The following is a 26978-nucleotide window of genomic DNA, read 5'->3' as shown; positions in this document are numbered from 1 at the left end:
CTCAAAGACCCGCTGTTTGTCTTTTTCCTCAGCCTCCATCCTCATTCTCTCAGTTTCCACCCTCAATCTCTCAGCTTCCAACTCCCTCTGCTTGTCTTTTTCCTCAGCCTCCCATCTTAACTTCTCTCTCAAGTACTCTATATAAGCAGGATTGCTTAAATATCCTTCGGGGGTCTCTTCCCTGACAGGTTGTTTTTGCTGGGCAGTAGCAAATCCTATAAATGCTACCCTCAATTCATCTACCCCTTTACCCTCGTGAGGTAAATTGAATGTTATGCACTTCTCCACCAGCTCCTCTCTTTTCATTTTTATGTATTCAGCCATGGTGTTTGAGTTCACTCACTCTTTGCCACACACTCTTTGCCAGTCACTCTCACAAGTAATCTTGTTTTGTTATTTCTGTTTGCCACACAACTATTAGGGATTGTCTAGTATTCGTATCTCACTGCTACAGCCAACATCTGTGACGTAGTCTCCTTTGTCACCACGTGTCTTTGGGACTCTCTTTGGTTTGTATCTGGATTCTCTGTTGTTCGTATCCCACCGCTACTGCCACCACATGTGATACGTCCTTCCCTGGCTCTCCCTGTCAGGTTCCTACCTGCTCGTGGTTACTGCCTGTCACTAGGCACCACCAGGGACTCCACCAGTCCGGACCGCTCTCTCTTATGGTTTCTCTCCCCGCTCTAGCACAGATCTCAACAGATCCCCCTGCTAGGCAACCACCAGTAACGTCCCAATACTAGTATTCCCAGAGACTCTGAATACTGGTATTGTTATTCTCTTCACCGCTGCCACCATTTGTTACAGTTCCCCTTCAGCCTTGGTCATTACCTTACCCTCCCTTCTGGTCTGTGAAACCCCAGCCAAGGATCAGGCCTTTGGTAAACCAAATTAAGTATTTATTACAGATAACAAAGCTAACAAGATTACTTCTTAAGGCACATAAGCATATGGTTTTACTCAATACTAATCCGAACTCCACCTCCCTCCTGGCAAACAACTCTCTAAACCCCACCAAGCAACCCACTCAGTTCTCTTCTCCCCCCCAGATTCCACTCTCACTCTTCCTTTTATACATTCAGCCATTTTAAACACTCAGCCAATCATCTCGCATTCTACTACCCATTCACTCCCCCTCTTTCACTCCACTTACCATGTATCTTCTAAACAACCAACACTTACCATATATACATTAATATAGGAACATCACAGGGACCCAGAGCCAAAGAATCCCATCATACCTCACAGAGAAGTTACTTTCTTGTAATGGTGTGTTATCCTGCCAACATCATTTTAATGTAAGAATAATGTGGGATGCAACATAAGATGAAAGGCAAGGGGACAGCCTTGCTGCTGTTCACCAGTGTCCTTTAAAGAAAAAAAATCACAAGATGTACACTCATAGCAAGTCAGCATATAAAAGATTTTTCTGCATATATTACATGCAGTATTTAATGCATACACTACTTGGAAATAAATACACAATCAGTTTGAAGGGCATTTTGAAAACAATCACAGAAGCATGTCCAATATACATCTGCATGGTAAGGCAGTTGTTAGGTGTTCAAGGGTCTGTTCACAAGCAATATACAAGCAAGTCATCTTGTATAAAATATTAAATTGCATTAGGAAATGCTGGGGTGCTTAGTTAAAAAAAATTAGTTGTGTTACAAAGCCTGGGTGAGGAGCTATGCAATCTTAAACAAAAACAAATTCACAAAATGGCATGGAATACAGTTTTGTAGGTGGAATCGGCGCTATCTGCCATCAACATGGTCACAAATCACACCCACAAAGTGCCAGTCACATAGCTGCAACCCACACATGCAATTACAAAAGCTATGGGTACTGCTATCAGGGACAGAGAGATTGCATTTTCCAGTGTATTTATTTATTTTATGTAGAAAAAATGTATACCTCTTAATAAATAATATGATCGGTGTACCAAAAACTATAAAACATCAATGATAAGATTTTAAAAGCAAATGCGAAATTAGTGTTATAGGATTGGGAGGTTGGTTTGGATGATGTCTGTGGGTACCCTCCAAGCCTGTAATTCTGCATTTGGAAGGAACCTGCTGAACTGGTGAAGCCAATTTCTTTGTTAAATTAATGGATCTGTCAAGTACCCAATAGAACAGGTGTGTTGCCATAGGAACAAAGGATGAAGCTGTGGCAAGATGAGGGTAGCCCTCCTCTCTCATCCTAGAGCCAAGCAGTAGCTTGTGTGTTTTTAGTCTAATGTGGAGCTGTGAGCTGGAAAGACACAGAGAGGCTTTCTTTCTTTACTGAATTCAAGGCCATGGCTTGGGGCATCTCCCTGGAAGCTTAATGGGAAAGCAAGATCTCTGTGTGTGGGGTTAATGCTGTAAGTCCCTTTCATCTTATCCTCTGGGTTGCATACAGTATATATGTAAATAAAACCATATATCATAAAGACTCTACAGTCTCCAGTCAGCTTCACTCCAAGGAAATTCAGCCCTGGGAATTTGGAACTCATGGAACTCTCTTACCACTCAGTGTTTGGGGTGCACACAACATTATATATCTAGATAGGCTTGTTTACAGAAAGGTTTTAGCAGGCCTCTATAGCAGTATAGCAAGGGTGTTTGCCTAATGTCTATAGGCAGTGTGTTCTAAAGCATAGGTGCTGCCATTCTGAAAGATCAACTCCTTAAAAGATGCAAAATGAACATTATACTTCACTTGTAAAAGTGCAAGCTCTGCAGATCTAGTAGGCACATATGGGGCAAGGTGACCTTCCAGATAAACTGGTCCCAAACTGTTAAGGGCTTTATATACTAACATCAACACCTTGAACTTGGCCCAGTAACAAATTAGCAACTAGTGCAGATCTTTGATCAGAAGTGTAATATGCTGGTAGGATCTCACTCTTACTGCAGTATTATGCTGCAGTATTCTTTACTAGCTTCAGTTTCCAGACCAATCACAAGGGAAGCCCCACATCGAGTGCACTGTAGTCATCCAATCTTGAAACGACCAAAGCCTGGATTACTGTGGTTGGGAATGTGCTCAAATTTTGCAAAATACAAATTTGACACCAGATTTCCTCTTTATTCACTTTTTTTCCCCCTCATGGTTTTCTGTGGCTGAAGAGGATTTTTAAAATTTGCCTCAAAATATTAATATTAATATTGACATTTTCTTCAAAATATCAATATTGATATTTCCCTCAAAATATCAATATATTTTGAGGAAAATATTAATAGTTTTTAAAAATCTATAAAAATTATATTTCAGAAAATACCAATATTAATACTGTTATTTTTGCGGGGGGAAACCAAATAGGTTTTATCGCAAACAGCAAACATTGATCCCTTACAAAGCTGTGCTGGAAGGAAGTTCGACAGAACAAAAATCGAACCGTCACCGAAATGCAGAACCTATCCCTAACTGTGGAAAAGCTATCCTGGTCTAGTAATAGCCATAGTTGTAATACCAACCAAAGCTAGTAAAAGGCTCTCCTAGCCAACTGTGCCTGCAGAGCGAAAGCTGGATCTAGGAGCACTCCCAAACGGCATGCCTGCTCCTTCAGAGAGAGTGCAACCCTAAGAAGCAAGGTCACACTTCCATTGTCCTATTTCTGATAATGCTTAACCACCAGGATGGCCAAGACCAATTCAGTCCCATGTCCAGGCCTAAACTCAGAATAGAATGGGTCTTCTAGTAATCCATATAATCCAAGGATACCTGCAGTTATCCTGTCACAATACTCTCCACTAACTTCCCTAAAAAGAGGGTATTTGCGATTGGTTCGTTGTTAGTCCAAACCAATGAATCCAGGAATAGCTTCTTCTGTTTATGAGTGGCCATATCACTGCCTCTTTCCAGGTGACAGAGACCACCCTTCACACAATGAAGCATTAAACATGCTGTAGATTTCTTTTGCTACATTTAATAAGCCAAGAGAGACAAGACTCCCAGAGACACTTGGTCGGACATAGAACTACAAGCACCTGGTCCACATCATCAGGATGCATAGACTGAAAGTGATCCCATAACACATTACAGGGTGTGGTATCAGGCACTTCAGTTGGAATTGCAACAACCATGGAGTCATGGTTTATCTGATGTGAAATGACTTTATCTTTGATATGTACAGCCAGTCCTTGAAGGCTCCGGGGGTCCTTCTTCCACAGTGGGAGTCAATAGCCTCTGGACTACCAGAGCTCCAACAGCTGGCTGCTTCATAATGCAATGAAGACTGCAACGCGTGTCTTCTTTGCTATCTGAACTGCAACATGGTAAGCGGAATTATGTACTAACCAGAGAGACCTGCACCACTTGTGCTCTAGCTTTCATTCAACAGGTACACTGTAGCATTTTGACTGCCCTCCCCCAATGCAATACACTTGCAGTACAAGGGCAAAACAAATGTGTGCTATGGGTTAAAATTGAGAAATAAGTGTTCACTGATGTCTAAAAAAATGGTCTGGGCTTCAGTATACAGGTACATGAGGGCAGCCATCTTTTTCTCTGTACAATTCTTGAGGAGGTGGTGGCACATTATAACATACTGCTACTTCCTAGGGCTTTTTACTGAAATCTTTTAAGTGAGTGTGGCAAACACTGTGCTTTCTAGCTTCTCTTCATGTTGACTCAGAGGATAGTCTCACCATGTTAAATGGAATATTCTTCCAAGAAAGTGGACGTACGAATTGAGTCACTTCTATCAGGCCCTGGTTGTTAAAAAAAAGCATTAAAATGAAGACGCCAACACCCACCCCCATCACAAACAAGCAAAAAGGCTCCGTTGATGCAAAGGTGTGAAGCTGTGTGTTCTCATCCTTTGTTTAGCTTTTAGCCACAGGCTTCACTTGGGAACAATATCGTTCCTCCTCAGGGGATCCAGGTGCATGTTCCCTTTTCCAAGGACCCAACCCAGCCAGTTAGAAATGTGGGGATGAGTCACTGCCCTTCTCTCTTCCCACCCACCCTTTGGGAGTAGCAATTAAAGATAAAAGAGTCAACCTGATCCTGGACAAAATCCAGAAACCAAACTAACAGGCTAAGTCTATATTCTGCTGCACAGCAACAGGCTAAGGGTCTGTTTAAAGTGGCCAAACCATGTGAAACTCATAGGAAAGTCAAGGAAGTTAACAGAAATTGAAGTTAAAGGAGGACACAACATGTACGGCCACATTCTGTTCTAGGACACGAGAGAAACTTGTTCTGTCCTGCTCTGGTCCTGTGAAACAATGGGACCAAGGAAAAGGGTTGCCAGTATGTTACAAGCCCCACCTCCTGTGCAACGGCAGCTTGACCTACTGAGAGTAGCAACAGATAATGGTGATCTTCTTGCTACAAAAAGCCTCACTAACTTGTTTCTGCCAAGCAAGCTACTTCTAAAAGAGACAGAAACAGGCCAGGCCATTATTCTGGTCTGTTGGCAGCCATACCAAGGCAACAGGAGAAGAGATGTTGGCAGCAGCAACTGAGTCTGTAGGAACCCCAAGCACAGAGGTCTCTGGGACGGTGTGGTAAGCTAAGGGGGTGGGGAGAGAAAGGAGCAGCGCCTGGATGTGCATGTGGGTAGGAAATGAGCTGTCTGCAAGGGCTTCAAAGGGAAACTAGAAGTTGAAAGCAGTCATGTGGGCTATGTTTAAAATTGCTGAGGAAGGAGGGAAAAGAGGGTGGGCTGTGTGTTTTGCTGTCCCGTGATGACTCAGGAATTCAGCTCTTGCACTTAATTCCTGGCCTGTTTGGTTGCAGCTTCAAATGGCACTAGTACAAAATTGGCACATTAAGTGCTAAGACTGCTAGAGCATGTCGAAGTGATGCCTACATATTTGAGCACTCAAGTGTACAATCATGTATACAACATTAAACGGATAGCCAGTGGCAAATGGGTCACTACCCCACAAACCTCCGTCTGACCTCAGCCAGCTCCCTTCTGCCTGCCCTCCATGGGGTGGCTTTGGCTGTCAGCTTCCTCCTCTTTAGTCTCAGTGTTGTCCTTGTAGAACTTAACAGACACTAGGCTTGGTTGGCTCTGCCTATTCATCCACCTACTGTTGGCCTCCATACCTTCCAGACTACCAGTCCCAAAGGGCAGGGCCGGCTCCAAAGGCGGCCAGGTGGGGCCCTGGCCGAGGGCCCTGCAGCCCACAGGGGCCCCTGAAGAGCCCCTTGTTATGGTGGGGGAGTAGCGCTCCCCTTCTGCAGCAGACTCCCTGCTGCAGAATGCAGGGAGGGAGCTGCCCGCCTGCTTGCCAGCCAGCCTGTGCCTGCCTCCCCGCCGGCCCGCTCGCTCCCTCACTCACTCGCCCTCCCCCACCTGCTTGCCAGGCCCGGCCTCCAAGAGGTCTTCGGTATCTTTAAAAGTTGTGCAGGGGGAAGGGAATACTCCACCTTGTGGTTTTTCCCATTACAGTGTTGTAAGGACACCTGAACTTGGCTGACTTTCCCTTCTCCTAAAGATACAGGATCAGTCTCGGGCCCTGAACCTGGCAACCCTAGCTTAGGTAGGTTAGGCTGGGAGACAGTCACTGGCCCAAGGTAACCCAGTGAGCTTCATGGCCAAGTAGGGATGTGAACCCTGGTCTCCCAGGTCCCAGTCTGACACTCTAACCACTACACTATATTGGCTCTCACTATTACTTAATTAATATTACTATCACAATCACTTAATTGGCTATCACATTTACAGAGCAATCTAAATAATGTCTACTCAGAAGTAAGTCCAACTGAATTCAATGGGTCTTAATCCCAGGTAAATAGGTTTAGGATTGCAGCCTTAGTCTTTAAAGTGCCATAAGACTCGTTTATTTATTAATTACCCTGCCTTTCTTTTCATGATAGAAACCCAAGGCAGCTCACATATGGTTCCCAGGAAGTCTCCCATCCAGGCACTGACCAGACCTGACCCTGCTAAGCTTCAGATGGGAGCTGGCCTTATGTGCCTTCAGACCATAGCCTGGGACTTTTGCTGTTTTTGCTGCCATAGACTAACATGGCTATCCCTCTGGAAACAAAAAAAATACAGAATCTCTTGATAGTTTCATGATGGAACTTGGACCTGGGATGTTACAGTAATGTAGAATCTTACAGAGCAAGTAAGGGCAGCCAGAGGTTTGCAAAAAAGAAAGCAGGTTTTTGGAAAAGTTCCAGGCTGGGGTAGAACAGAAAAGGAGAAGCAACAACAGTTCCAACAGACAGACAGGCTTTGATATTGGCACACCTGCCAAGCATGAATGCAAGGGAGAATATGGGCAGTGCACTCATTTCAACTGTTTTGTGCAAGTAGGGGAGACTCCTATAAAGTTTCATTGATATATTATCTAATATTTGGATGTTCGCCTGCAAGGATCATGGCTGTCTAGTTCCTGCGCTACTCACTCCATACTAATGAATTGCTGGACATTATTTGTCCCATCAATTGGCAGTTAGGTCCCTGGCATAAAAGTAGTAACCCCAACAGTTCAGCTTTCAGACTATACATTTGAAGTGAAACTATGTGAGGTGGCAATGGGCATAACTACAGATCACTTTATCATCTAGAAACACTTTCTCTACATAAACCAGCTGCCAGCCAGAGGAGATGTACTGGGCAAACAAGATCAAGGATCTGACAAATATAAGGTATGGAAGGCTGTAGCTCAGTGGTGGAGCATCTGCTTTGCATGAAGAAGATCCCAGGTTCAGCCCCCTGCATCTCCAGGTAGGGCTCAGAGAGACACTTGCCTGAAATCCTGGAGAGCCGCTGCCCATCAGTGTAGACAATACTGAGCTAGCTGGACCAAAGGTATCACTTGGTATAAGGTAGCTCCCTATGTTGGAAGTTTCATAGGTCTCGCTGGACTCTTCCGTCGGACCAACAAGCCAAGGGATGGAGATAGAGATGGCGGGTGCCCATTGGGACTACTAGGGCAGAAGGCAGAGACACCAACAGTAGGTACAGCCAGTGCCAATAAAATGCAGAGCCAATTAATTTTAATTTTGCACCATCTCCCTGCTGAGACTAAGGAAGAGGAAATTGACGGCCAAGGCTGCCCCCTGAACTGAATGCAAGTAAGAAGGCAGACAGGTGGGGGTCTAATTGAATACATGAATGAGGTTGGGAGGGCAGTGCCCCATTTGCCACAATGGGCTTGCTTCCATCAGTCAGAGGAGTGCAGCAGTGAAGCCTTTGCTCAGTCGCAGATGCCCCCTTTCCCATCAGCCCCAGTCAGCATAGCCAATGATCAGGGATGATGGAAGCTGTAGTCCAACAACATCTGGAGGGCACCACATTGGCTTCCATTGCCTCAAGGAGCATTGCTTATGTTCTTGTGCAGGAGGATGACCAGGTTAGAGAGCCGAGGAAGCAGGGGTTTAGAAGCATATGTAAAATCTGATTGCTGAGCAAGCTGAGATCTCCAGCTGAACGCTCTTTGATATGTAGCTGAGACCTCAGGCCCAATGGGCCTTATTCCTATCTAAGTGTACATAGAATTAGTATCTTCCTGAGCAAGACAGATGTTAATTCCATTTGTTAAAATGTGCACTAAAGTTTGAAATTCTGATACAGCAAAAGAAGGGGCACACACACAAAATATTATGTATTATATCTGCTAAAAATTGCTGGCATAATTTTGTCACATTTTGGAACAAAACTGTAGCCCAGATTCCAGAACACAATTACTTGTAACTAAGCCCTGTGGTGCTTATTCCCAGGCACTGCTTTTTTGGAGGGGAGGGAATGAAGTGCTGGTACTCATATCTTGATAAAAGTGCTGTGAGTGCTAGGACAAAATGGTTGCCATGGGCAGCCAAGAAAGACTTGATGGTACTCCGTACAGGTGAGTACCATCACAACCCCCCACTGCTCCCAGGTAAATGTGCATAGGATTGCAGACTGAAGAAAAATTACTCAGTGCTAGAACACAAACAATGTGGGCACTTGCAGCATGATCCTCTGCAGCGTTAGAGACACCAAAGGGCCAACTGGTTTCATGTTCATTGGCTTTTCAGAGAAAGTAATCCCTACTGAACTATACAGCATATTCTTGGGTAAATATTAATAGGGTTTGGCTGCATATAAGCTTAAAGGATGCCGACTAAGATCAGAAACAATCAGATATCATCCTTATTAAGATTCTCCTGCAAACAATGAAATGGGTAGTTCACACACAGTCACAATCACTACTAATTTTGCAATCATTGGGCTCTGTTCAACTAAGTCTTGCTCAGAGCAGACCCAATGAAATTAATGAACCTAAGTTAGTCATGTCTATTATCTTCAGTGGTCTACTCTGAGTAGGACTAGCACTGAATACCACCTGTTTTGCACAAAAACACACAAAATTAGGAACATGCAAGAGCTGCATCAAATAATTCAGAAATCCAGCCACAGTCTCTCTCAGTGGAACCACATATGTATTGAAGGGATGCTACAAAAATGGAGTAATTAGGTAACAGTGGAATACCACTGGAAGATCCACAAGAACACAAGAAGAGCCCTGCTGGAGCTGGCCAATAGCTCCTCTAATCTAGCATCCTGTTCTCACTATAGCCAACCAGATGCCTGTGTGAAACTGTCAATCCGGCAGGAGCGAGATAAATTTGAACGAGCTTTTTTTAAAAGGCACCTGAGTTTGGAGCAGCCTGGGTAATTTCAATGCCGTTTTCAAGCCAGGAGAGAGGATACCTATCCCAGATCCCTGTCTTCTCTGAGGTGACGGAAGCACTTCTCCTTCTGAATTTCAAACAGCTGTTAAAGTTACGGGGGGGGTCCTGCTCGGGAGAGAGAAAAAGTTGGCAATCCGATTTAATCGTGTGGTGTTAGTAAGCACCTCAGGTTTGGCCGCGGCTCAAGCTTTATGGCAAGTTAAAACGTGCCCATTTGCGAGGAAAGTTGACAGGAGCGGAGGCTGGATCGAGATTTGCGAACGGGTTCATTTTGCCTCCAAAGAGGTGACCTGACAATAACCGGGGGTGCGGGAGAGGGGAAAGCAAGCTCTCTCGGTATAATACGCCTCCCTCGATTGGGAAGGAAAGGTTGCCTCCTCTTTCCTCCAGGAAGCGCTCAGGTCAGATCGTTAATATTTCTCACTCACATACACGGTTTGGTTTTAGGTTCTTTCGTCGTCGCAGCGTTTTCCTTCGTCGTCTTTTCCGTTTCGCGGTTTGGTCCGCCTAGGCCACCATAGTCTTAGCGGAATCTGGCTGGCTGGGATCTGACAGCGTGAGCCCTGCGCCAGAATGAAGATACAATCGTAGCGAACAGAGGTTGGAGCGTGGAAGCGGCAGCAATAATAGTGGCCGCCAGTCTGGAACTTGGCGAGAAGAAACAGCCGAGCGTGGAAGAGGAGGAAGAGGAGGGCAGCCGTGTCCCTGTAGCCAACCCTCTGGGGAGGGGATCGGGCTGAAGGAGGGTCTGGCAGCCTTCCCTGCACGGGCGCTCCAGCTACTTCCAGCCCCTTTGCTGTCAGCTGGCAGACGGGTGAAACCGACCAGGGTTGAGCCGTACAGCCTGTTTCTATTCTCTCCTTTCGTCCGACTTCCCTTGGCTAGCAGTTAAAAAACAAAACAAAAACCTGCAGGAGGAACTCCCGACCTTCCCAGTAGTTTGAATCCGCTCGCTGGCTCTGTCTCCTCCTCTCCCCGTCTGCGAGCGGTCTTGATGCCTGCAAAAGCGACGACGCACCGGGAAGGAAGGAATGAAAGAAAGAGATGGGGTTGAGGGAAGAAAAGGATGTGTGTGTTTGTTTTTTGAAATCCACAGTCACTTTCTAAAAGGAAAAATCGGCTGTATGGACGGACACTGGGGAGTGACATTCGTTTTAATCGCCTTTTGCGTTTCCTCCACAAAGCGCCGCTGCCTTTTCATCAAGGTAACAAAGGTTGATCAGTATAGTGGCTTCCTTTTTAAAATGTTCATGTCGTTGGCTTATTGTTAAAAAAAAAAAAATTGTCCTGACGGATTGAATTTGCTCCCTGGCTTTTACGTCCTCACGATAACGTTGGCACAAAACTCTCTGAAAGGATTTTGTGCGATGATCCCGCTGACTCAGGTATTTCTCGTCTTCTCTAATTTTGGGGCAGAAAGAAAGAAAAATACCGCAAACTTCTGTTGGAAAATCTGGGTAGATTTACCTCCCCGAGGCTCTCATCAGCCAAAGGTGCGGAAGGTTTTTGGGCCTGAAGGTTCCGACAGTCTTGGCTGGTCGTGATTCTCTTCTTAAGTAGGGTTTGTGGGGGTGTTCGAAATAATCGATTATTTTAAAATCGGAAAACATTAAGTATATTAAAATCTAAGCAAAAAATATATATGCTGATCTAATACCTACCAGCAGTAAGTTGCTGGTTTACTCATTGCATATGCATCTGTTTTCTATGACTGCTTTTTAAACGTTATTTTTAAATTATAAATACTGCAACAGTGTCGGTGGGGGAGAAGGAACTTCTCTTGGAGATTTGGTCCTGATCGTGCTATGATATTGCCTTGCATTAAGCTCTTTAAGGACAGCTGTCCTCGTGGAGGGCCAAGGTTAAGATTGCCTGGGAGGGGGGAAGAAATGGCCCCATTCTCTTAACTTTAAATCCTGGCATCTGTGGTGAACTGATTCTTACAATTGCCTCCTTTCCCCTTTAAAATGGTCTTGTTTTTTATAATGTGCTTACTTGCATGGGGGGGGGGAAGGACAGAAGGATTTCCCACAAATCCTCATGAAATTCAGTGACCTTTGATGGGTGGTGCCTATCATTCATTCTCTATTAAGTAAGACTAAGATTCAGTTGAAGATGTATTACTGGCTTATATTGGTCTCTCCTCCTCCTTTCTTTAGGTCTCTGTTGATCGAATCTTTTGAACTGACAAAGGAAGTATCTGGAATAGTAATAATACAAAAGCTTTAAACAACTGTGCCCTGAAGCAGGAGCCTTGTGATGAAGGGAAAAAGGGGAGTGCCCAAAATCTGGAGTCTCTTGAAAGAAACGTGAAACATAGGAAGGCTAACCACTGACTGGGTGGTTGTGGTAGATAGTGCTTGAGAGGGGGCAGTGCTACCTCCCCACTAAGGCTATGATGTCTGTTGAAGGCTCAACAATAACAAGCAGGATAAAGAACTTGCTTCGATCTCCTTCTATCAAGCTGCGAAGGAGCAAGCCGGGGAGCAAGCGGGAAGACATCAGTAATAAGGTGAGCATTCAAATTAGGCAGGGTCTGTTTTGTGGCCTACTTAAGGCTTCACTTCTGGCTAAATGCTTGGTCATGTTAGGGGATGTCAGGTATGGGAGTCCTTAAACATCCTGAAATGTTGGCGGCAACAATGCTGATGGCTATTTTTCTATTTTCCTGAGCTACATGTAGCATAACTGGCAAGACGATGATGGTCTTTGGGTGTGCCTAAAGTTTGCTTTTCCAAGCTGTATCTGTGAGAAGCTACTTCAGGATGTGTTGCTCATGGAGAGGTGTTTTAAGGCAATGACTCTACTCCAGACAATGAGAAGGGAAGACAGGACACAACATCTCTGGCTGTTCTCGCATGAGGAAGTGAGGAATAAATGACTGCATGATTTCAAATCAAATCTTTATTGTCACGGTCAATGACCAGCATAGATTGCTTTGATTTACATCTCTCAAACTTTTTGGAGCATGTCTCAAAAGCAACAAGTGTATAATATCCTAATATTTTTTTCAAGAGGAGGGATGCAACCTTTACCACTGAAGCTTATGGTGTTATTTGACACATGACTGATTAAGCTGAATGAACAAGATTAAAAGTGTCAAGGAACTAAGCCTGCATTAAGGTAGTGGATCCTTGAAATATATCTGTCATACTGGTATGTGCTGTCTTTCTCTCTCTTGTTCCTACTTCTTGTCTAGCAATGGTTTCATGGCCAAGGATTTTCTTCTTAATGGCACCTTCCTCAGTCTGCTGTCCAGAGACTAATGCAGTACAGAAAGAGCCATGGACTCTGTTCTCTTTTAGAGGATAAACTTGTTTTAATTTGTATGGACAATAAAAGGGAACAACCAGCTTGGCCACACTGTGAGTAATGATTAAAACAGGGGGCTGGGATTCCAAATTCCTGAATGCTTTGCCATTGCCTAATTGCATGCTATTAAGGAAAAATGCACACACAAAACAAGTGCCTCAGTTTCCCATTTGTAAAAAATGTAATTGCACAGTCCTAATTATAATTAGTGATCAATGCTTGCTTAAAGCACTTGGTACTACTTGGACAGATTTTGGCATGTAATGCAAGATACTTTCTATATTTTACAGTTTTGCAGCTGATCCTATGCACCTTTTTTCAGAAGTATAAGTCCCAGTGGGTAGAATGGGATAAATAAGTGTGCATGGGATTTTAGCTCTATTGTAAGAAGTTTTACCACTGCAAATGACAGAGTATTAAATGAAAGCTGAAGTAAGCACACTTTTATTTCAGAGATATCACAAGCTCCTTTAAGATTGTTGCTGACATACTATTTTTCCTCTTCTGATGTCTATACTTTAACAGCTATCTAATAATAAAGCTTGCTTTTATTTTTCTGTGCTCCAGGAATGGGGAACCTGTGGCCCTCCAGATGTTGCTGAACTACAACTCCCATCACCCCCAGCAAGCATGGGCAATGACCTGGGATGATAACTGTCATTCAGCAACATCTGAAGGGCCAGAGCTTCAACACATCTGCTCTACTCCATATAAGTAAATGGATTTATTTTTCAGTGTTTTAGGGAAGGGCCTCTTTTCATGCATTAGCCATTGTGGCCTCACATGCTGTTGTAAGTAGCTGGCTGAGTGTTGATGATACTGACCTGGTGTAGAAAACAGTTCTTCAGACTCTTCTCCCTACTCAAAAGGTTAAGCTTCATAGTACAATCCTATGCAAGACTTCTCAAAAGCTAAGTTTATAGGACTGAAACCTAAAGTTGTTCCCAGACAACCTGTTCGTTGCACATTCATTCTGATTTGTTTGCAGGGAGGTTATACAAGCAAGCAATTGATATCTTACATTTGCCAGTGCATTTCTTTGTCATTTTCATTACTGCAAAGAGTCACATTTTAAAATTTATTTTGGAAGTAGGTTTGCCCAAATCTACTTAATTGCATCACCACAATTTGCTGGAATGTGATTAAATTCCACCTGCAAAATAGCAAGTCTGGAAGTGTCCTTAGTTTTCAAAATCCAGTTTTGCAAAAATTAAAAGTACCCAAACTCTGCTTATTGTGTCCATGTGCTTTCAAAGCCTTTCTTAATAAACTATTTGAAGCTTACTGTTTTGTCTCATCCTCAAAGGCAAGCCATCTGTTTGTTTTCTTCCTTTTACATTTTACCCTGAGTGTGTTGAGCTAACAAGAGGAGCGGAGTAACCTCTTGGTTCATTCTTTCATACTCAGTGATTATCTGGTAACCAGAATTAGGATACTTCTGAAGTTTATTTTATTTTTATTTTTCAAAAGTTATATATTGCTTGATTATATAAACCTCTAAGCTTTTTCCAAAAGACATTAAAATTGTCAGTAAAACGGTTAAAAACAAGTAACTACATTTTGAGATAAAACAATAATAAACTAAAAATTAAAATGCATCAACATCTATGTGTCTGGATAGGCTCGCTTAAACAAAATTTTAAAACAGGTGCCAAAAGAAATACAGTGAAGCTGCCTGCCTGATGTCAATAGGCAGAGAGTTCCAAAGAGTAGGTTCTGCCACATTAAAAGAATAATTTCTTACAAAGTGCACAAGTGGGCCCATTTGGGGTACAGCAGTCCCAAGTTAAGGGCGTTATAGACCAGAAGTAGCGCGTTCAAGTTGGCCCGGTAACAAATTGGCAACCAGTGCAGATCCCTGAGTAGAAGTGTTAAATGCTGACAGGGTCTCACTCCTGTCAGAAATCTGGCTGCAGCATTCTGCACTAACTGCAGTTTCTGGGTCAGGTGCAAAGGAAGTCCCACTCAGAGTGCACTGCAGTCGCTTGAAGTCACCAATGCCTGAACTACTGTGGCCAAGCTCACCTGGTCCAGGAATGGTCATAGTTATCTTACCAGGTACAGTTGATGAAAGGCACTTCTAGACACTGAGACTACTTGGGCTTTCAGTGACAGAGCCTGGTCCAGAAACACCCCCAGACCACATACCTGCTCCTTCAGGGGGAGTGCAAACCTGTGAAGGGCAGGCAACTGGCCGGTTTCTCAAACACGGGAACCACTCACCCATAGCACTGTGGTCTTGCCAGGATTCAATCTCAGCTTACTTTTCCTTCCTCCATTCCATCACTGTATCCAGGAATCAGTCCAGGGCCTGCACAGCCTCTCCTGATTTGGATGTTATGGAGAAGTAGAGCTGAGTGACATAAGCATACTGATGACATCTCACTCCAAAGGTCCTAATGACCTCTTGTAACAGCTTCATATAGATATTAAATAGCATTGGGGAAAATATAGTACCCTGCGGCACCCCACAGCACAGCTGCCAGGGAACTGAAATACAACCGTGGAACTGAAACCACTGTAACATGGTGCCCCTAATTCCCATTCCATGGAGCTGGTCCAGGAGGATATCATGATGAACGGTATCAAAAGCCTCAAGAGACAGCAAGAAGCAGGGGCAAGGTCGCACTCCCCTGTCCCCCTCTCTCCAAAGGACCATGGCCAGGCCTGAATCTAGATCGGAACCAATCTAAATAATCAGTGTCATCCAAGAATGTTTGTAGCTGCCCCACACACACACACACTCTCCTCTACCTTCCCCCAAAAGGATGTATTTGTAACTGGTCAATAGTGATTCTAATCCAAGAAGTCCAGGGCTGGTTTCTTTAGGAGTGGTCTCACCACCACCTCTTTCAAGGCCGCAGGCACCACCCCCTCACACAATGAAACATTAACCACATTCTGTACCCAATTAGTCACATCCCCTCTGGTAGATTTAATAAACCAGGAGGGGCAGGGGTTAAGAGGGCACATAGCCATCAGCACTTTGTCCACACCAGCTAACTGCATAAGCTGAAACTGATCCCACAACACATCAACGACTTCCATACTGGGTACTTCATCTGAAATTGCAACAACAGGAGAGTCAAGGTCACTCTGAAGTCGAGAGATTTTGTCCTCAAGGTGTGTAGCCAGTTGGTCTCAGCAGGTCCTCAAATGCTCTGGAGGCCCCTCCCCACAGTGGGAGTCAGGAACCTCTAGACCGTTCAGAAAAACTGTTGGCCAGCTAATGGAGGATGCAGTTCAAACTGCGAAATGAGTCCTCTCTGTAGCCTGCACAGCCACATGGTAGGCACAATTGGGTGCACTAACCAGTGTTTGGTCAGTTTTGGAGCAAGACTTGTGCTGTAGTCTTCATCCAGTTTACTTCATAGCCTTAAGCTCCCCAGAACACCAAGGAGCCACTCCAGCTCCACAGTGCCAGAGAGGATGCTTGGGAGCTATGTGTCACCCGCCCATTTCATTTTACCATTCCATAGCGAGACCAGGGCTTCAACAGGATTGTCAGCTGGTTTCTAATTGTGAAGGAAATAAATAAATGTATGCAGATTGCACATGCAAAGTCTTTTTATTTGCTTGATCTATTGAATGTATGATTAGAAGTAACAGCTCATTTGCAATGCTATAAGTTTTGGTGGTTGAGGCATAATGGGAACTTGAGGATGGCTAGGAATATGCTGGAAAAGGTAATTGTGTATAGTAGCACATAGCACATGAGGGCTGTGAATTTGCCATAATCTCCCCCAACCATAATCCCTTCTGAACAACCTTTATATCACCTCCCCTGACCAGAGTCCCTTCATATCACCTGTGATTATGGTAAAAGAGGTGTAACGGTACAGCATAGGGATGAAGTTGTTATGTAGGTAGGACAAAATAAGGAAAACTGAAAAGTATTACCTCCTCTTGGTGTAGATATGGCTACCTCTAGTCTTTGTAAACATGATGGTTAAAAATGTGCTCCTTTTAAAAAAGAAGCTAGAATTCTCATGTTTTATGGAGTGAACACAGCCCATTTTATCAAGTCATAATATAATGCAAGGAGCATGGGAAATGTCTTATATTGCCTCATCAAATGGTGATGAGAAATGTATTTAGAAATTTATATCCTTCCCTTCACTGTTGCCACTCCCATGGCTTCTCACAACAGTACATTTGACGTGACCCTTGCTTCCCAGATGTCTAATCAAGTGCAAAAGTGTGGCAACATTCTGCTCACTAGGTGTCTGGACAATGTAGATGACTCTAAGCAAGCTGTGATACACATACTATTGTAGGTTACCACTTGGTAGCTAATTGTCTGCATTCACCCATTATTTTATTGGATTCTGCGATGGTGACTGGGTTCTGTAGTCAATCTGTAATCCACACTTTGTGAAACTGATTTGCTTGAGGAAGGTGATGGGACAAGACCATCTTGTACAAGTGTAACCTTGGGATCCCTTCTTCCTCTCTGAAGATTAGTGTCATACTTTAGTGGGAGTAAAGAGAATAGAGTTATAGAATAGTAGAGTTGGAAGGGGCCTATAAAGCCATCGAGTCCAACTCCCTGCTCAACGTAGGAATCCAAGTTAAAGCATAACTGACAGGTGGTTGTCCAGCTACCTCTTGAAGGCCCCCACTGTTGGAGAGCCCACAACCTCTTTAGGTAATTGGTTCCATTGTTGTACCACTCTAACTGTTAGGAAGTTTTTCCTGATGTTCATTTGAAATCTAGCTTCCTGTAACTTGAGCCCATTATAAATCATTACTATTGGTTCCACCTGGAAAACTCTGCTATGTGAAAAGGCCTAATTTTCACTGAGGTGCAAAACCTGTGCCTTGCCTACACTTCAGACTACAAGTAAGGTCTGATATATTGACTACTTGTCCACATAAAAATACAAACACAAATGACTGCACATGTAGAAAAATAGGTGTCGGGGAGAAAGCTAGGCTATAATTTTTCTCCCCAATATGCTAATTTCTTATTGTGTGGGGATTTTTCTGTTTTTGTTTTTATAGCCTGCAAATATAGAGTGAAGTATAGTCCAGAAGCAAGTTTACTACTTTGAAGAGCAGAACTGTTTCAAAGTATTGGTACTTAAGAACATAAGAACATAAGAAGAGTCTGCTGGATCAGGCCAGTGGCCCATCTAGTCCAGCATCTTGTTCTCACAGTGGCCAACCAGGTGCCTGGGGGAAGCCCGCAAGCAGGACCCGAGTGCAAGAACACTCTCCCCTCCTGAGGCTTCCGGCAACTGGTTTTCAGAAGCATGCTGCCTCTGACTAGGGTGGCAGAGCACAGCCATCACGGCTAGTAGCCATTGATAGCCCTGTCCTCCATGAATTTGTCTAATCTTTTAAAGCCACCCAAGCTGGTGGCCATTACTGCATCTTGTGGGAGCAAATTCTATAGTTTAACTATGCGCTGAGTAAAGAAGTACTTCCTTTTGTCTGTCCTGAATCTTCCAACATTCAGCTTCTTTGAATGAAACAGAATCCTCAATGTGCATGATAATTTAAGTGACTTCCTTAATATACTGCCTCGTCTTACATATTGGCCAAAGCTGTGAATACCATCAGCCTGGCAAACATGAAAAGGAGAGCTTCCAAGTCACAATCCAGATAGCTTAAATGGAACAGATTCAGCACTTTGAAGTTGCCACTGCCTTCTGACTTGGGTCTTGTGGTATGTCCTTTTCCTCAGCCTCATAAGGACAAAATGGAACTCTCACTTGCTTCAGCCAGTGATCCAGAGGAACATTCCAAGACAGGTGTGGCAACCATGATGTTCTTGTCTGCTCTAGCCAGTATGGCCCAATATTCAGGGATGATGGGATCTGTTGTCCAGCAACATCTGCAGGGCCACAGGTTCCCCAGCTCTGTTCTAGGAGATAACCAAAGGTCTATCTGAGTCAGCACTGTATTTTGACAGTGGCCAAAGAGATAAAGGTAACAGCTTTCTCCCTCTTTTCCCCAGCAACTGGTATTCAGAAGCACGTTGCTGATCCTGTAGATAGTATACAGTCATTACTGTATACAGCCTTATCCTCCATAAATCTATCTAATCTGCTAACAAAGGTCCAGATTGCATCCCAGGCTGGCAACCCTATTGAAAAGGGTACTCTCTTTAATTGCAATATCTTTTCAGATTGTCCTGCTTCAGTAAAAGGAGGACAACTTTGAGCAGCTTGTGGACTGGGTGGCTGCCTTTCTCTGAATTAGGGTACTGGCTATGTCTAGTTTTAAAGAGCAAGAATGCAGCATGTTTCTTTCGGGCCTGAAGGATGCCCTGCAGGCCTGATTAATCTCAGTTTTTGGACCTGGTAACTGAGTTTGTGTGTGTTTTCTCTCTTGGTGTCCAAGAGCTGTGGCTTGTTTAGAGAACGATGCTGAGGAGCTCCCTAATTAATGACTGTGGTGGCAACCTTCCCAGTCAGCGTGGTACCTTCTTTGTCTTCAAGAGTTTTTTGGAAGATGATTAGAGAAACCTGTTTGTGGGTCTGAGGGAGGCAGGAAAGGAAGATGAAGAGCTGTAGTGTTGCCAGCTGGCTCCCTTCCACAGTATCTTTAGAAGGAGAAAGACCTGCGCATCTGAAACCTGCTTAAGCAGGACTCTCGAATGATTTCAGTGAAAATAATAACTTTGCAGGAGGGGTATATAAATAATATATGTAACTCCTACTGGGACAAATGTAAGAAACAGGTGTCGGTTGCAATGACCTCTTCAGGCATATTTAAAAAAACCCGCAAAAGTATTTTTGGCCACAGCCAAGTTTCCGGCCTCAATATTTATTAAATGACCACAGAATCGCTGGTTTGACTAGGTGGAGACAATTTTTTTCAAGTCATTACTTGTGGCAGGGTATGATTTCAAAAGCGTGTGTGAGTTCAGGGAGTAGAGCAGATTCAGAGCAAGTTTCCAAGGCCTGCTCTTGGCTATATCAAAATGACAGAGCAAAAAACCAGTGTGTATTAAGAACATTTGTTACAGCTACTTTTCTTTGTGCCCCATGATAACTATAGCAGTGTAATCAATGCAGGTCAAACAGTTTTCCCTGCCTCTTTTTCTTTCTTTCTTGAAGCTAAATGAAGGGATTTATGCCGTTGTCTAGTACATAGGTCCATTCTGTAGCTAATGAATTTGGTGATACTTGCTAACAGAAGGCATATGATTTCTTCCAACAGTGAAATATTGGAAGAGAAAATGGAGTGTAGCACCTTTCCATCCCATGTAATCCGGTGATTTAAGAATTAAGATTATAGGTGGCAGGGTGACTTTTGTTAAAGCCCTAATCCTCAGAATGGACCTCCAGTGAGTTTTGACTTAATGGCAGAGGAATGTGATTGAAATGAAATCTCTTGGAGAGAGCCAGATTTTATAATGTCATCTAAATATTTAAGCTTTTGGTCAGCCTTCCTAAGCCCCTCCATGGAAATAATTAAGAAAATAGAATGTTCTTAAAACGTCCAGTTCTGATTCTTCTGATTCTCTTAATACTGCACTTGTTATGGCCTGGCCTGTGCATGTAACAGAATGAGATGGGAGTGATGTAAGGTGGTAGAATGGACTGTCATACTTGAGATAGCAGGTGGGTTTAAAGGACTTGCAGAAAGAAAAAAAATAGCAAAACAGAGAGGTGTTAGCCCACACTGCTTTTTTTCCTGGGTGTGCCAGCTTTATTTCATGGCAGTATTTATTTTCTTGTAAAATGTGGAGGAGCATTCAAAAATAGTTTTCCACCTGCAGTGGTACAGTCCATCCATTCTACCTCCTCATTCTGCTGCATGTGAATCGTATCCAGAGTTAAAAGCCTTGTTGATTCATGCTGCAATCCTATGTGCATTTACCTGTCTACTTCTTCTGAGCAGACACATAGGATTGTGCTTACAGTTACCCCCTGAAGGGGTGTGACTGTCAACAAAAGAAAGGTTGCCCATCCCAATGGCTTATTCAGTTGAGACCGAGTTGAAAGGAAAGAACTAAACCATTGCTAATCAGGGCTGTTGATTTTTGGCTGTGTAACCAACAGATACAATTTGTGTATGTCGATGGGGACCTAAAGTTCAGAATTCTCTAAGTGCATAATTATTTGCGGAGTATGTGAAGATGTGGGTCTGAGACAGGGAAGAGGGAAGGGTGGTTATAAATAATAATGAGTGTGGTAGCATGTGGTGGTCTGTATAGTTCAGTAGGAAACAAACACTCATTTTCCTTATCTATAGAAGCTACAGTTTAGAATGTGAACTCTTAGTGGAGGAATCTGTCTCCCAATTGAATAACTGCTTTCACCAGGCTGTTTTAAGAAGTTATAAAAGGGTTAGAGATGGGGGAGAATTTCAGTTCAGTTTGCATTTAAAGGCGAATTGCCAAAGTCATGCTTTCTGAAGCAATACATGAACTGAAATACAGCCGCCCTTTGACATTTACACTTCTATAAATTTTGCAATGTAATTCTCCAGCCAAGTAATGTGTACAAAAATGCTAGGATAAAGGATGTATAACAATGCATATATTAGTGAAAAGTGCTTGCAAAAATGGGTATATTGGGCCAGTTTGCATACAAAACTGTGTGGATTGAGAAATTTACTGAAGTTTTTTCATGAGAACTTTAAAAAAACTGATGTGGAGAACTGAATTTAAGATTGGAAAACTGAGAAATCAAAATTGAGATAGTCACCCATCCTTAAACAGGATGGGCTGTAAACGAAAACCTGTCAGCTCTACACTGCGTCAGCAGTGCCGGTGGGGGGCTGGAAATTCCTGGGTGGTTGGCAGGGAAGCAAAGTCCTTAGCCGGCAGTCTGGTCATAAATCTGCCAGGTCTAGGAGGAGGGGAGCTGATAAGGGCCAGGCTTGTCCGAAGCGTACTTGCCGAGTCAGGAGTCCAGAAGTGAGGTCAGTAGAGGTCCGGGATCAAGTGCCAAGGGGTCAGTCCGAAAGAGGGTGCCAGGAAACTAGGAACACACAAGCCACGCCTGACGTTGCAGTCAGCAACAAGCTGCAGCCAAGGTGTGCCTTATAAAGAGCAAGGTTGACAGCAGGTGTGAGTCCTCAGCGTTTGGGCCTTAAGGAGACAGGCCTGCCTCTCTTCTGCCTGACCTTCTGCTGTCTACGTTCTGCAGGTGAGGGGGGAGTATCCTGTTCACTGTCTGTGTCTGGCTGCAGGGCCTCTGCTGTCCCTGGGGTGCTCTGCAGCTGAGGGGCAGAAGGAGCTGGATTCTCAGGAGGCTCCTCCGTATCTCCTGCTACTCCTGGGTCTGCTGCTGTTACTCCTGAGTCGTCCTCATCTGAGGAGTCCTCTGACGGGGCCATGACAAAACCATATAAATAGGAACGTATCTTGAAAAGCGTTGCCACTTGTCATTCTAGCCAGCATCCTTTCAGAGATTAATGGGTTAATCTTCTAGCGAACAGAAGAACAGGATCAAATGAATCAGCTACTCTACACTAAGGGGCAGAAAGGACAACCTGTTAGTGGAAAGGAGGAAGAGACTGTAATGGATTGAAGACGATGCTTGTATGGAGAGCTTGGAGGAAGTAAATGCACAAAAGATCTATTAAATCTGCCCATTAGGGTGCTTTCTAAAACTAAATGGCTGTAACAACTGTGTGCCTACACCCCTCCTATCCAAAGCTCTTGAATTTTGTTTGTGCTTTTTGATATGAAAAGGACTTCCTCATTGTCTTTTGTTTTCCTTGAGTCATCAGGAAATATTCATATCACAGGAATACCGCTATCTTTTGTTCCTAAATATGTACGTCTGGGCCATCCCAAAGGCTGGAGCCCTTCCTATGACCAACAGTTCATTTAAAGTGTGTTGGGAGGGTCTTATGTTCTGAAGACTTCTCTCTGAGCTTTTCATCTACGGTGAGGTGGGAGTGTCTTCAAGTAAGTATCCATCCCAGGTGAAAACTGAGGTTGTATAGTTCTGTGAGGGCTGTACCACACTAATAGTAAAACACTTTATACTGCCTCAGAGAAGTAAAAAGAAGAAGAAGCAATCATTATGTCAAGATTGTAATAAGTGTGGCAATGATTATAATTCCTCTTCACATATTGGGTTATAGTGTGGAATTTTATGTGACTGATGCTTTCCACAAAGTCCATAGAAGGGGGTGGGGTGGGAAATGTTCACTAACAGCTTGGATGCAGACAGCATGATGCACCCAAACTGGGTCATCTACTGCCTGAGTTTTAGTGTTTGCTATTGACTAGGAGTGTCTATTGCTTGGATTGCATGTTTGGATATTAGCTCATATCACTTCAGTCTTGTATTATAGTATTTCTTTCCTACAAGTGCAGGGTATTCTTAGAAGTGCATAGCAGTAGAAGTCTTAAACATGCTCACGGTACTTGCTGGTAGGCTGTGCTATTCATGCTTTGTTTATGCTGTCACTGCCCTTCCAATGGTTTTTAAGGTGCTAGGTAAAGGGTGCTTGTAACAGTTAAAACTGGCACCCAGTCTTCACTAAGGCTTAAAAATGATGTATTTGCAGTATTATGTCTTGTTTTGCTTCCATTTCTCATAGACGTAGTGTCACAGGCTGACCTGGCATAATTTTCCTGTTCTAGCTACTGTCATAATAGAATTTTGACTGCCTGGTAGAACTGACATAACGAAGGCGTTTCTCTAAGGGTCTGCGTGTGCTGTTTTATCTTTCATGCATGTATCCTACTTAACCTCCAAAGAGATCAGTTTGATGCTACGGTTGTCCTGTTTTACCCTCATAACAATCCTTAGATTAGATAATTTGAGAGAGTGTGTCTTGCCCAAGGCTTAAGCATTGAGTTTCATGATTTAGCTAAAATTTGAATTTCCTCCATTTAATCTCAACACTAACCTAGGGTATGGTCTTGAAGGCACATGAGGCTCCCACCTTGCTTCAGTTAAGCAGGTCTGGATCTGGTCAATGCCTGGATAGGAAACCACACAGGAAGCGCTATTGCACTCTCTTGGGTTCCATGATGGAGGAAAGAGGGGATATACAATTTAGAAAGCAAACAAATGATCCATGGAGCACACTGCAATTAATGTGATGAGCCAGACAGGAGCTGGAGCTGAAAAGAGAAAGCATCTTTCCTTGCCAAGGGTGGGATTAAAATGTAAGCTTATTCGTTTACAAGACAATAGCTACTAAGCCACAACCACCTCCACTATCACGGATCAAACCAGTGGCCAGTTTGGGAGACAAGATTATTAGTGTTTCGTATTTGCCTTTGCTGGTAGAGATAAATTTTTCTTAGGGAAAGCAAAACATGAAATTAGCATTCAGGTGTGCTATGGATTCCCTGCATTGAATGGTCAGTGCTTCAGTATGGACACTTAACTCTGAAAAACCTGACATCTTATGAAGTTGAATGGTGTAGTGTGGGATTTTCTGCCTCATAAGCTTCCTATACTTAATGTGTCTTTTTCTAAAAGCTTCCTGTTAGCGTATAAGTAGTTTAATGCCCATTAATGTTGCAGGTTCCACTTGAGCACTTATAACACTAGACAGGTGTCCTTAACAGGTGTCCAGCTTGATGAGCCCCATGTTTCCATAGTCATAATAACAGAGTTGTTCTACTGCTGCAGTACAAACATAAAAGGATGACAAGGAATTATTAGGTCACATCCACACCATGGCGGTATTCAACTAAATAATTACAAGAGCAGAATAACTTCCACATTGGGATTTCCCCCTCTACTCCCCCTGCATGTGCCCTGCGCCATCCCCAAATCTGCTCGGGGGGGTTGGGCGAAACCCAGAACAGATTTGGGGGGGAGAGGGGGAGAACATTCTGTTGAGCAAGGAGAAATCCTTGCATTGATGGAATGTTCATCTTAGCGCTACATTGAAAATAACCCCATACATTTAAAGCACACGGCTTTCCCTAAAGAATCCTGGGAATTAATAGTCTACTACTCAGAGCTACAATTCTCAGCACCCTTAACCATCAACAGTTCCTAAGGTTATTTGGGGGAAGCCATGTGCTTTAACTGTGCTTTAAATGTATGGTGTGGATGTTTTGTCATGTAGGAAGTGAGGTAATCTTAACAGTTCTTTGTTGCATGGGTGTGTGTCTGGCACTTGGAGTTTTGCTTGGGATACTAGGGAAATTGAGTTTTTTACAACTATCATGGAGTCAGAGGGTGCTTCCAGGCAACCTGTTTATTGAGCATTCATCCTGATTTATTTGCGATGAGATTGGGTGACGTTGCATCAAAACAAGTGTTACTGCACACTTTCCAGTATATTTTCTCTTCACTTTCCTTAGTGCAAGTAGTCTGGTCTTTTTTTTCTTTTGTGGAAGCAGGCTTGTTATCCAAGACCTCCCAATCAACTAAAATTGTGCAACCTGAATTTGCCAGTATGTGATTTAAATCCCACCTGAAAATAGTGAGAAGTCTGGAAGCACTCGGAGGACAGAGTTGCAGCACTCTGATCTGGAATCTACATAACTTCAAAATTTGTATAGGTGTAATCTGTACTACCAAACTATGGTCACATCTGCACCATTCATTTAAAGCACATGGCTTCCCCCAAAGAATCCTAGGAACTGTAGTTTACCTGTCACAGAGCTACAATTCCCAGCACCATTAACAAATTACAGTTCCTAGGAGTCTTCACCGTCCCATGTGCTTTAAATGTATGGTGTGGATAAGGCTGGCACTAGGCATGACTGGACCCTTGAGCACCAGCCTGCTCCAGGCCCGCAATTTCATAGTGCCCAACACCACTTCCTGATGCAGGCAGTGCAGGTCTTAAATAGGCCTGCCCACCCTATATCCTGCTTCAGCACGCTGTGCATGCATGTCTGCCATCACCCAAAATGGCGGTGGGGGCATCAACCCTTTGCGGATGCCCCACTGCCATCGTGGGTGATGGTAGTCATGAGTGGTGACATGACAATGCAGGAAGTTAGTGGGCCTACCTCACAGGGTGGTGCAAGACTAAAAAGGGGTGGAAAGGCTCATGCACACCACCATGAACTCCTTCTTAGAAAGGTGTGATATAAATTGATTAAATAACTACAAAGACACCTTAAATATCCATTAGTCGGGTTAACATAAGAACATAAGAACATAAGAAGAGCCTGCTGGATCAGGCCAGTGGCCCATCTAGTCCAGCATCCTGTTCTCACAGTGGCCAACCAGGTGCCTGGGGGAAGCCCGCAAGCAGGACCCGAGTGCAAGAACACTCTCCCCTCCTGAGGCTTCCGGCAACTGGTTTTCAGAAGCATGCTGCCTCTGACTAGGGTGGCAGAGCACAGCCATCATGGCTAGTAGCCATTGATAGCCCTGTCCTCCATGAATTTGTCTAATCTTCTTTTAAAGCCATCCAAGCTGGTGGCCATTACTGCATCTTGTGGGAGCAAATTCCATAGTTTAACTATGCGCTGAGTTAAGAAGTACTTCCTTTTGTCTGTTCTGAATCTTCCAACATTCAGCTTCTTTGAATGTCCACGAGTTCTAGTATTATGCGAGAGGGAGAAGAACTTTTCTCTATCCACTTTCTCAATGCCATGCATAATTTTATACACTTCTATCATGTCTCCTCTGACCCGCCTTTTCTCTAAACTAAAAAGCCCCAAATGCTGCAACCTTTCCTCGTAAGGGAGTCGCTCCATCCCCTTGATCATTCTGGTTGCCCTCTTCTGAACCTTTTCCAACTCTAGAATATCCTTTTTGAGATGAGGCGACCAGAACTGTACACAGTATTCCAAATGCGGCTGCACCATAGATTTATACAACGGCATTATGATATCGGCTGTTTTATTTTCAATACCTTTCCTAATTATTGCTAGCATGGAATTTGCCTTTTTCACTGCTGCCGCGCACTGGGTCAACATTTTCATCGTGCTGTCCACTACAACCCCGAGGTCTCTCTCCTGGTCGGTCACCACCAGTTCAGACCCCATGAGCGTATATGTGAAATTAAGATGTTTTGCTCCAATATGCATAATTTTACACTTGTTTATATTGAATTGCATTTGCCATTTTTCCGCCCATTCACTCAGTTTGGAGAGGTCTTTTTGGAGCTCTTCGCAATCCCTTTTTGTTTTA

The 26978-nt window shown here is 43.7% G+C and overlaps 1 protein-coding gene across 9 annotated transcripts in view; it reads left to right on the top strand.

Moving 5' to 3' along the window:
* The first annotated feature begins 9572 nt into the window (after positions 1-9572).
* Positions 9573-26978, top strand: part of MAPKBP1 (mitogen-activated protein kinase binding protein 1) — a 175541-nt gene continuing 158135 nt past the window's right edge. For 8 of the 9 annotated variants that reach the window (XM_061611352.1, XM_061611351.1, XM_061611358.1 and 5 more), the window contains exons 1-3: positions 9573-9679; positions 10081-10838; positions 11793-12145. In XM_061611352.1, the coding sequence (XP_061467336.1) occupies positions 12029-12145 (117 nt within the window). In that variant the 5' untranslated portion in view covers positions 9573-9679; positions 10081-10838; positions 11793-12028. The other variant, XM_061611350.1, reaches the window with a different exon arrangement.

This window comes from Rhineura floridana, chromosome 2, assembly GCF_030035675.1.
Source record: "Rhineura floridana isolate rRhiFlo1 chromosome 2, rRhiFlo1.hap2, whole genome shotgun sequence".
Classification (NCBI taxonomy): domain Eukaryota; kingdom Metazoa; phylum Chordata; class Lepidosauria; order Squamata; family Rhineuridae; genus Rhineura; species Rhineura floridana.
This window is presented reverse-complemented; position numbering and strand designations above follow the sequence as displayed.